The sequence below is a fragment of the Dipodomys spectabilis genome, unplaced genomic scaffold (genome assembly GCF_019054845.1).
Source record: "Dipodomys spectabilis isolate Male_0828 unplaced genomic scaffold, ASM1905484v1 ptg000002l, whole genome shotgun sequence".
Classification (NCBI taxonomy): Eukaryota; Metazoa; Chordata; class Mammalia; order Rodentia; family Heteromyidae; genus Dipodomys; species Dipodomys spectabilis.
The window spans coordinates 46638901-46651010 of NW_024870679.1; the positions used below are offsets into that span (position 1 = coordinate 46638901).

Genomic DNA, 12110 nt, shown 5'->3' on the forward strand with positions numbered 1-12110 from the left:
CCTGGTTAGGGGTCTGTCCCCACAGCTTTGGGTTCACTTTCTGCTGTTGGTGGACGACCCTTTGTTCTGGTATTCTTTGTGGAATTCCCTTCGGCTTCATACTGCAGCCCTGGCTGGATCTTGCACCCAACTCCTGCTTGTCCTTGTCCTTGTCCCGGCTCTAGCTGTGGCCCTGGGGAGGCCAGGCATCCTCGGGCTCTCCCGGTTCGCCTCTTCCCTAGGGTTTCTCCGGCTTCTTCTCCAGCAGCCGCCCGGGCCCTGCGCGGCTCTTCCCCAACCAGAGGGGGCTCTCCGCCTTTGTCCCGGCTCGGGGTGGAGGTCAGCTCAGCCGGGGTGGCTGCCGCCCACCGGGCCGCGTCTCCCGGCCCCTCCGGCCCTCCCAGCCTTTCATCCCGAGGCGCGGGGGGCCTCCTACCGGCGAGCCTCGCGCCGGGGACGGCTTCCCGTTCTCCCGGGCCCAGGGCCGGGCGGTGGTCGGCAGCCCGCGGGGACACCCCTGCGGGGCCCAGCCGGGGGGCCGAGGGGCTCGCGGGGCGGCGAAGGCGGCGGAGGCGGCGGGCCGAGGGGCGGGGAAGCGGCCGGGCCTGGCGCTCCTGACAGGAGGAGCCGCCGCCGCCGCGCCGGGGCGGGCTGAGGGAGGAGCGGAGCCGAGGGGTGGGGAGGCGGAAACGCCGGCCGGGACCGGCGGAGCGCGAGCGGGCTGAGGCGAGGAGCGGAGCCGGGTCGGGAGGGAGCTGAGAGCCAGAGCCAGCGAGAGCCAGGGCGCCGCCGCCGCCGCCTCCTCACAAAGGCCGAGGCTGGGGCCGCTGCCGCCGCCGCCGCCGCCGCCGCCTCCTCAGCCTCCTCAGCCTCAGCGCGCGGGCCTGGAACCGGCGCCCCCCCGGGGCCCGGGGCGGCGAGCGCGGCGCGGGCGGCCATGGCCGGCTACGTGCCGGGTCAGCAGCCGGCCAACCGCAGCCAGGAGAAGGAGTTCGTGCAGGCGTACGAGGATGTGCTGGAGCGCTACAAAGGTAAGGCCGGGCCAGGAACCGGCCGGAGCCCGAGGCCCGCGGGCGGGCGCGGCGGCCTGAGCTGCTCGAGCTGCCCGAGCCCGGCTCGGCGGGCGGCAGGTGGGCCGGTGAGGCGGCTGGCGGGGTCGCGCCCCACCCCGCGTCCCGTCTCGGAGCCGCTTTTATTTACCGACCCGACCTGGGAAATCGGCTTCCCACGGCGGTCGGCGCCTGCCGATCGCCCTATTTATTAACTGGCTCCGGCTGGAAGCAGGCGAGACGCCGGGCTGGCCGGGGAGAGCCCCAGTGCTGCGGGGACGGAGGAGGAGTTGGGCGCGAGGGCCAGCCACCCGTTCTGGGGTCTTGTCCAGGCCAGGACCCCCCTGCCTGCCCGCCCCGGGTCCTTCACCCGCCCGCTTTTGTCTCCAAGGACTCGCGTGCAAAACGTGAAGTCGTGGGGGTCGAGTGTGCAGGGGTCTGTGTGTGTGTGTGTGTGTGTGGAGCAATCCTTCCCTTTCATCCTCACCCCGTGTCCACTCTCCTCCCCCCCCCCCCCCCCCCAGCGCCACCATCCTGGAGGTCTGTGCCTCATCAGGGCCGGGGTCTATTTCTTTCTGTCCCTCAGAAATCGTGATTGGTCTCGGAGCTCGGATTTCAGCCCCTGGAGGCGGTCTTGAGAAGCAGTTGTGCGAGTTAATGCCTAATCGGATCCATGGGTGTAGGCAGAGAAAGTTTGACAGACCGGAGGGCTTGCGGGCTGCCTGCCCCTAAACTGCTGTAGGTGCCCTGGAGTGCAAATCAAGGGTAGAGACAGGTCTTGGGAACACCCCTCCCCCTTTGATCTTCAGCCTTCTGTTCCGGATTTTTGCTCTGGGCGGCAGTCTAGTTGTGCTTACCACTGGGGTGGAGATTTTCCAGGAAACTCCATAGGTAGCACTTTTCTCCTATTTTATTTAGCTCTGGCCCTTGTGACTAGTCTTGCGTTTCTTTTCTTAAGGACAGCAAACTTCAGCCCTATGACCGAGTCCAGCTTATTTGGTTACGACACCTACCCAGTGAAGGGAAACTAATGAAGAAGCTGTAAAACATCTTTTTCCCCCCCTTCCCTTTTCTTTTCTTGTGGCATTAGTGGCTTGGGAAATGCAGCAGGAAAAAAAAAATAGATGAAATGTTAAAATGGATCTGCTAGGGCTTCTGGTTTGTTCCCTTGTGCACCAGCTCCTGTAAGCTGTCCAGATTTTCCTGCCTGCAGCAAGTTTTCTGTCAACCCCCTGTAGTCTTTCTTTTTAAGAAATGTGGTTCATTTCAGAGCACAAAGAGGTTAGATTGTGCTGTTGAACTTCATTGAAAAAGTGCTGCTCAGTGAATGGTTCCATTAAGTTTCCTTTACTGGCTTTAAGAAGAGGGAGGCATTGGGGCTGTCCCTGGCCATGACTAGCTTAAAAACCAGCAAAAATTAAAACGAAAATAGGTGAAAGAATCTCAGAACTTCTCTGAATCAGATTGTGGTGGTCCCCAGCTGAAAGGAAGTTGGACTTCTACCAGTTGAGACCAGGGGAAAAAAGGGGAAGTAGGGCTTGTTCCCAGAGAAGCTGCTGGTGTTCCTCTGTCCTTTTAGGGGTCTCACTCACTTTGGCTTTCTCTTGAGTTTGATCAGGTGTATAGGAATTTGATTGCTTCCAGATACAGATCCTTTGTGGGAGGGAAGGAATGAGTGAGGAATGGTTGGCTGAAGTAAATGAGCTTGAGCTGTATGAGGGGGTTGTACAGTGTGCTTTCTGTTAGGGGCAGCCCAGCCTCTTCCCTCACTGCACCAGTCTCACCGGGAAGTCAGAGCGCCTTTGTTACTTTGCTGTATAGAATCCCTGCATTTTCCCCCCCGACTTTGAAATCCTCTTACTGCCTTAATTGGAGAACTGTTTGCCTAAGCCTGGGAGTATGCTGTAATCTATAGAGTGACTAGGGGAGGGAGTTTGTGAGGATAATGCCAAGAATTAGTTTCAGAGAGAGAGAGATGGGGGGGTAGATATTAATGAGGATTCATATATATAGATATTAATTAATGATTGGGTGGCCTCCAGATTGTTTGGTTCTCTATCACTCCATTCTACAAAAAGTAGGGTTTCATACACAGAAGTGCTCTGGTTTTCAGCTGGATAAGCTGCCCCTGGGAGGGGCAAGGTGAGAGGAGAACTAGTGAATTCATCCTGTGAAAGAGAGCAGAGCTGTGGATATTGCAGCTGCATTAAGGATGGTTGTCAGGCATGGGTTTTCTAAAGCTGTACTTGGCAACTGTTTCCTTCTGTATTGGTAGTGAGCATGGTCTTGGCAGGATGAGATGATTCAGCATGGACATAAATGCTCGCCCTCATTTCCTAAATACTCCCAAAGGCTCTTTCAGCTAGCTGGCCAGTAAACAGGAGGCATTATATGATAATTGGGGACCCTAACATTTCAGGGTGGGCAACAATCAAGAGAACCAAGGTGAATCCTTCATCTATGATTAACTCTTTATTGGTCATGACATAGTGTTAGGCACTGAAGATGCTAGAATTACAGATGAGATCTGGTTCCTGTTTTTGGTATTCACATCTAGCAAAAGAAAGATATATGCGAATAGTAGATATGTATAAACTATTATAGAAGAGGAGCGAAGAATATCTCTGTGGGGTTCATTGAGAGGCTTAAAATTTTTCTTTTGAGATGGGTTCTTGCTATGTAGCTCAGGCTGGCCTCACACTCAAGATCTTCCTCATTCCTTCCTCCCCTGTACTGGGGTTACAGGTATGCATCACTATGTGTGGCTTAGGTTTTTGTTGTTGTTGTTGTTGTTGAATTATTTTCTCTTTTCCCTTTCTTCCTTTTTTTTTTTTTTTCTTCTTTCAGTTCTGGGGATTGAGCTCCTGCAGATTTAATAAGTTTACCACTGAGCTATACCTGCAGCCCCCTTGGGAGATTTGACAAAGAGGTGACACGAGAGCTTTTAGGGATGAACAGGATTTAGCCAGAGAGAATGGGGTGTAGGGGGAAGACACAGGGCATAAACAGCAATGCAGTAGGTTTAAGGGAGATAAGTAGTTGGATGTGATAAAGAGTTTTGGTGGGAGAGCCTGATGCTGTAATGAAGTTAAGATCCTGCTTGTAAAGAATCTTCTGTGACTTCACTCCATAGGGGCAGGGGAGTCATTGAAGCTTGAGAAAAAGCAACTAGAATGCCAGTTGTTTTTTTTTTTGGTCCGGTCGTGGGGCCTGAACTTTGGGCCTGAGCGCTGTCCCTCAGCTCTTCAGCTCAAGGCTAGCGCCCTACCACTTGAACCACAGCATCACTTCCGGCTTTTTTCTTTTTGCTGATGTGGTGCTGAGGAATCGAACCCAGGGCCTCAGGCATACAAGGCAAGCGCTCTACCACTGAGCCACCTTCTCAGCCCCTAGAATGCCAGTTTTATTAATGATGGAATCCTATGCTCTGGTGGATACTCACATTGCTGCCTGGGCACTTTCTTCATGTACCAATGTGCTTACTAATCAGAAGGTTGTTAACTAAATATGAAAATGAAAGATGCATTGTTTTAAGGAATATTTCATCTAAGTGATGGTAAAGTTTTGTCTCTGGGTTTCCTCTTTGGTGTTCTTATATACACCAAAGAAAACTAAAAAGAAATGAGAGGCGGAACTAGGAGCTGCTTCCTCTTATAACACAGAGACACTACAGAAGAAGGAGGCCACATGGGGCTATAGTTTAGTTTTTGGAGAAGAGGTTTAAAAACAAACCTGGTCTGGGCCCATGGTGTTTGGTTAAGCAGAAAGGTAATATATATATATTGGTTTAGACAGAATTAAGTTTTGTGTTTTCACAAAACTTTGGTGGTTAAAGAATCTTAACATGCCAGAGAGCATTCACATTTCATCATTGGTAATGTTGATTCTCTGCTTATAAACTTCAGGGTTTGAGCCCGATCCTATGGCTCACATCTGTAATCATCTCTACTCAAAAGGCTGGGATCTGAGGATCTCAGTTCAACACTAGATGGGGCAGGAAAGTCCATGAGGCTCTTATCTCCAATGAACTACCAGAAAGCCAGAAGTGGATCTGTGACTCAAGTGGTAGAGTGTCAGCCTCAAGTGAAAAAGCTAAGAGGCAGCATCTAGGCCCTGAGTTTAAGCTCCAGTACCAGTGTGCACACACATACACACACACAGAACCAACCTTTCAGGATCCTTGGTAGATGCTATGAATATGTAAAACTAGTTAGAACCAATGTTTATAATACCAAAGGAAAGAACTTACAAAACAGTGCACCAAGATTTTGTAATGTATGGTCTATATATTAATTTATACAACTAACTAGGCAGTTTGATGAAAATAAAAAGGTTACTAAAGCTGGGCACTGGTGACTCATGCCTATAGAACTACCTGTTCAGGAGCTGAGATCTGAGGATCATGGTTTGAGGCCAGCCCAGGCAGGAAAGTCCAGGAGACCCTTATCTCCAATTAACCAGCAAAAATCCAGAAGTGGATAGTGTCCAGGTCTTGAGTTAACCCTAGTACCAAGCCTGGCGCCGGTGGCTCACACCTGTAATCCTAGCTACTCAGGAGGCTGAGATCTGAGAATCGCGGTTCAAAGCCAGCCCGGGCAGAAAGTCCGTGAAACTCTTATCTCCAATAAACCACCAGAAAACTGGAAGTGGTGCTGTAGCTTAAGTGGTAGAGTGCTGGCCTTCAGCTGAAGAGCTGAGGGACAGCGCTCAGGACCAGAGTTTAAGCCCCATGACCGACAAAAAAAAAGAAGACAAAACAAAACAAACCCTAGTACCAGCAATTCCTTTTCTCCCCACTTTGCTACTAAAGCAAAACTTCAGATTTCTTCAATCTTGGGTTCCAATCTTGGTCCTTAGGAAGGTTGCTTAACTTAAGCTTGGTATGGTGGTACAGACCTGTAATTTCAGCTGCCTGGTAGGTAGAGGTGAAAGGATCAAGGTTAGAGACAGCCCAGGCAAAAAAGTTACTGAGACCTCTCAGAAAACAAGCTAGTAATCCTAGCTATGCAGAAGGCTGAGGTAGGAGGATCACAGTCACAGGCTAGCCTCAGGCAGAAGTACAAGTTTGGTGTAGCTCAGGTGGTAGCATTCTTATATACAAGTCCGTGAATTCAGACTCTTAGTACTAGGGTGGGGGGGAAAGGAAGGTTGCTTAACCTCTCTGGTCTTTTTTTTTTTTTTAATCTATTAAAGTGTAGGGATGGGGCTGGGAAGGTGGCTCAGTGGTAGAGTGCTTGTCTTGCATGCATGAGGCCTTGGGTTCAATTCCTCAGCACCACATAAAGCAGAAAAAGCTGGAAGTGGTGCTGTGGCTCTAGTGGTAGAGCGCTAGCATTGAGCTGAAAGAGCTGAGGGATAGCACCCAGGCTCAGAGTTCAGGCTCCACAACCAGCAAAAAAAAAAAAAAAAAGGAGGATGATTCTGGAGCCTGGTGGCTGATGCCTATAATCCTAGCTATTTAGGAACCTAAGATTTAAGGATCAAGGATCAAGGTTTGAAACTAGCCCAGGCAAAAAGTCTATGAAACTCTTATCTCCAATTAACTACCGAAAAAGCCAGAAATGAAGCTATGGCTCAGGTGGTAGAGTAGTAGTCTTGAGCAAAAAAGCTCAGGTATAGTACCTGGTCCCTGAATTCAAGTCCCCAGGATAAGTACATATATATATTTATATATATATATATATATATATACACACACAAACACACACACACACATATATATACACACATACACACACACACACACACACATACACAAAAGAATGATGAGACAAATACTGGAGCTTACACCTGTAATCCTAGTTATTCAGGAGGCTGACATCCAGAGGATGGAGGTTAGAAGCCAGTTCAGGTAGAAGAGTCCTTGAAACTCCATCTCCCAAATAACCAGCAAAAGCCAGGCTGGTGGTGTAGCTTAAGTGCTAGAGTGCCATCTGAGCAAGCACAATGAAGCTGGAAACCCTGGGTTCAGACCGTGGTACTAGCAAGAAGAAAAAGGGTGAGAAGGATACCAATGGAGGAGAGGAAGAGTGAGCAATTGCAGTCATTATATTCAATGTAAATGATATAAAAATTGAACGCGGTTGGGGTTGGGAAGATGGCTCAGTGATAGAGTGCTTGCCTTGCATGCATGAGGCCTTGGGTTCGATTCCTCAGCACCACATAAACAGAAAAGACCAGAATTGGCCCTGTGGCTCTAGTGGTAGAGTGCTCGCCTTGAGCTGAAGAGCTCAGGGACAGCTCCTAGTCCTAGAGTTCAAGCCCCACGACCGACCGACCCCCCCAAAAAAAAATTAAACTCTGTAACTTCAGAGTAGAGATGGGAGGGGGAAATGGGTGACATTGATCAAGATGCACTGTACTAATAACCTGACTTAACAGAATCGAAGCCTCTTTGTACAACTACTTAATAAAAAGTAGGGACTATAATACTAACTTTTGGAGAGTCAGAAGTAAACAAACTGTTGATAGGTATTAGGCTATTATTGTTGAGAACATTTCATACATACATGTTTTATATTTAATACTTTATATATATATATTTTAATTTTATTTTTATTTATTTATTTATTTTGGGTCCAGTTGTGGGGCCTGAACTCTGGGCCTGGGCGCTGTCCCTCAGCTCTTCAGCTCAAGGCTAGCGCTCTACCACTTGAGCCACAGCGCCACTTCCGGCTTTTTTATTTTTGCTTTTGTGGGGCTGGGGAATCGAACCCAGGGCCTCATGCATTGCAAGGCAAGCGCTCTGCCACTGAGCCACCTTCCCAGCCCCTATTTTAATTTTATTGTAAAGATGATGTTCAGAGGAGTTACAGTTACATGAGTAAGGCAATGAGTACATTTCTTGTCAAGCTCAATACTTTATATTTTACATAGCTGTTTCATGTTCATTATCTTATTTGAGCTTTCTGATATAGATAAGTGAATGTAGGCCTATAGATTAAAATTTTTTGTTTATTTACAATATTTCAGACTTCTTGATGAAGGTTCCACATTGTATCATAGAAGGACGTTTTACAATCAGAGCATTGATGTGAATTAAGTGAAATAATTTCTGAAAATGTCATTAGAATGTAATTGTTAGTAATATGGTTAAGCTTTAGTTTCAGAAGTACAGACACACTCTTGAAGTGCCTTACATTTGTATATCTCTGAACTATAAAGACTTTTTTTTTTTTGGGTCCGGTCATGGGGCCTGAACTCTGGGCCTGGGCGCTGTCCCTCAGCTCTTAAGCTCAAGGCTAGCACCCTACCACTTGAGCCACAGCGCCACTTCTGGCTTTTTTCTTTTTGCTTATGTGGTGCTGAGGACTCGAACCCAGGGCCTCATGCATGCAAGGCAAGCACTCTACCACTGAGCCACCTTCCCAGCCCCTATAAAGACTTTTCTTCTTTTTCTTATACAGTTTCATGGTATGTAAATTTTCAAAAATTTTGTATAACAGAAATGTAGTGTAAAGTGATAAGATTTTGTTAACATAGTGGTTGGGAAAAACAGCCTGAGAATTTGGGGGTTGTTTAAGTATTAATGCTCTGGGGAAACTTATTGGTTAAATGTAGACTCAGTTTTGACGTTCCTTTTAGAACAAAGTCCTAGAGTTGGAGTGGATTCTTTCTAGATAGAACAATGGAGTAATTGCTACTTCTGGACATGGACACTGTTAATTCAGAAAGTGAGTCAAGTCCATCTGCTGGGAAATCACAAGCTTTGGCCACATCATGCTGCTGAAATAATAAAATGTGTGCATGTACTAACTCCTTTCAGAGCTACTGCCTTGTCTTGGGCTTGCTTGGCAAGTGATGTAATACAAGCCTGGGAAATGGATCAACTGAGGCCTATTATCCTGGTAGTTTCCAGGATTTAGAGATCTTGTTGGGAAGAATACTTTAGAGTATGTATCTGGGGATAGAAACATCCCAGAATAAGTCCTGGCCCTTTCAGCTTCTCATAATTTATTATATACAGTGAGCTTGATTATTGATATTAAGTTTCTTTTCCTTTCTTTTCTTTATTTTTTTGATGAGAGGGTGTTAAGAGGGTGCTGGGGATTGAACCTAGGGCCTCCTGGAAAACCATGAAAGTGTTTTACCTTGGAGCCCCTACCTTCCCTTTCTTTTCTTCTTTTTTTTTTTTTGTCAGTTGTGGGGCCTGAACTCTGGGCCTGGGCGCTGTCCCTTAGTTCTTCAGCTCAAGGCTAGCACTTTACCACTTGAGCCACAGCACCACTTCCAGCTTTTTCTGCTTATGTGGTGCTGAGGAATCAAACCCAGGGCCTCATGCATGCAAGACAAGCACTCTACCTCCGAGCCACCTTCCTAGCCCTTCCTCTTCCTTCTTCTTGCTCCTCTTCCTCCTCCTCCTCTTCCTCCTCCTCCTCTTCCTCCTCCTCCTCTTCCTCCTCCCCCTTCCTCCTCCCCTCCTTCCCTCCCCCCCCCCTCCTTTTTTTTGAGATAGGATCTCCTGTGTAGCCAGGCTGGCCTGTAAAGTCATAATCACCTTGCCTCAGCTTCCCAAGTACTAGGGTTACAGGTGTACTCTATCATGCCTGCCTTCTCTCATGGTTTGATTGAAGTTGACACTTCTGTTGTGTAGATTCTGACTGATTTCCTGGCCAAGAAGAGCCATTTCTGCCCTCTTGGCTTGGCTGATAGTATGTTGGAATGTTTATTCCAAACTTTTAGTTTCTGGACTGATTTATAATGGAATTCTGATTCTTTTGTCTTTAGCTTTGAAGGATTTGACTTGTCCTGGTACCCAGCTGTCCCCACTATGATCGCTTTACTCCATCTGGACTGGCCTTAGCATACTTACCCTACTTCTCATTCCTGATTCTGTGCCTGCCTTTATATCTTCTGAAATGCCTTTCCCTTTATCATTATTTTATTATTTAGTATTAAAGCTAACACATGTGGCCTTTCTGTAGTTAAATGCTTTCCTTCTCTCATCTCTCTCAATATTTAACTTAACAGTTTGTTGTTTCACACCTGTTCAAAGTGGTTCTTTTATGACACAATGCTATTCCAGTATAGAAGAAGTATAGAGACAAAAAAAAAAATGGCAGTACAGGGGATGGAATACAGGATCTTACATTTTTTTGTCTAGGCTAGCCTCCTAGGAGTTAAGATTATAAATGTGAACCACCACTCCTAGCTTGTTTGTTGGTAACTTTTTGCCTGGGCCTTTTGCCTGTGATCCTTCTATTATCTGTCTCTGAAGTAGCTAGTATTATAGGCATGAACCTGCAAGATCCAGCTTGGGACTTACTTACTTAATTACTTAATTTTTTGAGGTAGAGACTATGTAGTCAAGGCTGCCCTCAGATTCACTGGCCTTGTACTTGTCCTGCTGCCCCAAACTTTCCAGTGCTGCATTACAGGCATGTACCACCATGCCTGGCTGGGTAGGGGATTTTTACATCTCTTGTGTATTCCTTTGATTAACAGGGAATTTCCTTTCAAGAGAAATGTTTTCAGATATATTGAACTTTTTCTTTTATAAACGTAATATGCTTCATTATAACAAATCAGAAGAGTATATAGAGTTTTATATACTATTTATGTGTGTGTATAGTTGGGGTGGAGAGGAAGGTAGACCAAAAGATAGATGTGCTGGGAGAGAACAGAGAATTCAAGGACAGGCCCTTTGTGCCCAGTTTGGGGTCTGAGAACTGTTTGTTCTAGTTATGTAAAATTGTATTACAGTGTAAATATGTGCTCTTAGCACAGGCATGTGCATTCTGTACTCAAAATTGCTTTCTTCTGCATGAACATGTGTCAGTCATCAGGGATGATTTGGCTAGTCGCCTAAGACTAGTTAATTAATTGGTCAGTAATCATCTTTTTTATGAGCTGGCTTTGCCAGCTGTGCTGTACGTTTCTCTAGTGATTGTTGTTCAGGGAAGGTAAATATGATTCCTTTATATATGGGTTTTTCCCCCCCTTAGTTCAGAGGGTTTTCAACTGACAGGAACATGTTGGATTGAGACACATAGGAAATGATTTTCTCGGGCTGGGAAGGTGGCTCAGTGGTAGAGCACTTGCCTGGCATGCCTGAGGCCCTGGGTTCCATTCCTCAGCACCACATAAGCAAAAAGAAAAAAGCCGGAAGTGGCGCTGTGGCTGCAGTGGTAGAGTGCTAGCCTTGAGCTGAAGAGCTGAGGGACAGCGCCCAGGTCTAGAGTTCAGGCCCCACGACGGACCCCCCCCCCAAAAAAAAAAGGAAATGATTTTCTTTTCTTTTTTTAAAAAAAATTATTTATTTATTTATTTTTCAGTTGGTCATGGGGTCTGAACTCTGGGCCTGGGTGCTGTCTCTGATCTTCTCAGCTCAAGGCTAGTACTCTACCACTTGAGCCACAGCGCCACTTTGATTTTTTCTTCTTATGTGGTGCTAAGGAATCGAACCCAGGGCCTCATGCATTTAAGGCAAGCACTCTACCTCTGAGCCACCTTCCCAGCCAGGAAATGATTTTCTTTGGCTGTGCTTTTTAGTCAGTTATAGTAATGAATACGCCCACAGAGTACTTAGCACCACATAAACAAAAAGAAAAAAGCTGGAAGTGGTGCTGTGGCTCAAGTGGTAGAGCGCTAGCCTTGAGCTGAAGAGCTGAGGGACAGTGCCCAGGCCCAGAGTTCAGGCCCCCCACGACCACACTGGGCCCCCCCCCCAAAAAAAAAAGACTTTTAGGCAAGGATGACTATGGTTAGATTTACATTTTAGAAATACTTTCTCTCTGGCAGCAGTATGAAGTGGGTGGTCAAGAATAGTGACAGGACGGATAAGAGACACAGTAATTGAGGAAGGGAGTGATGAGTGTAAAAGGTGTTTAAAGGCTGTGAAAGTAGAAAGGTGGCAAGTGAGACTTTTTGGTGACTAGCTGGCTGTGAGATGTATGATGGGGAGAGGGAAGAACCTAGGATGACTTGCAGGTTCTGCTTTGGTTGTCTATGGGTGGGTGGTGTCATGAACTAAAATAGGGACCATGGGAGGAAGGTTATTTGCAGAGGAATGGCAGCCACAAGAGTGCAGAAACTTCCAGTTCAATTAGGTTGTATTGAGGTTTCAAGGGATGCTTGGGAAGT

The 12110-nt window shown here is 47.2% G+C and overlaps 1 protein-coding gene across 1 annotated transcript in view; it reads left to right on the top strand.

Moving 5' to 3' along the window:
• The first annotated feature begins 853 nt into the window (after positions 1–853).
• Macf1 (microtubule actin crosslinking factor 1) overlaps positions 854–12110 on the top strand; it is a 364069-nt gene continuing 352812 nt past the window's right edge. Inside the window, exon 1 of the mRNA XM_042674998.1 lies at positions 854–1010. Coding sequence (XP_042530932.1) covers positions 917–1010 — 94 coding nt within the window. The 5' untranslated portion in view covers positions 854–916. The remainder of the gene's footprint in view (positions 1011–12110) is intronic.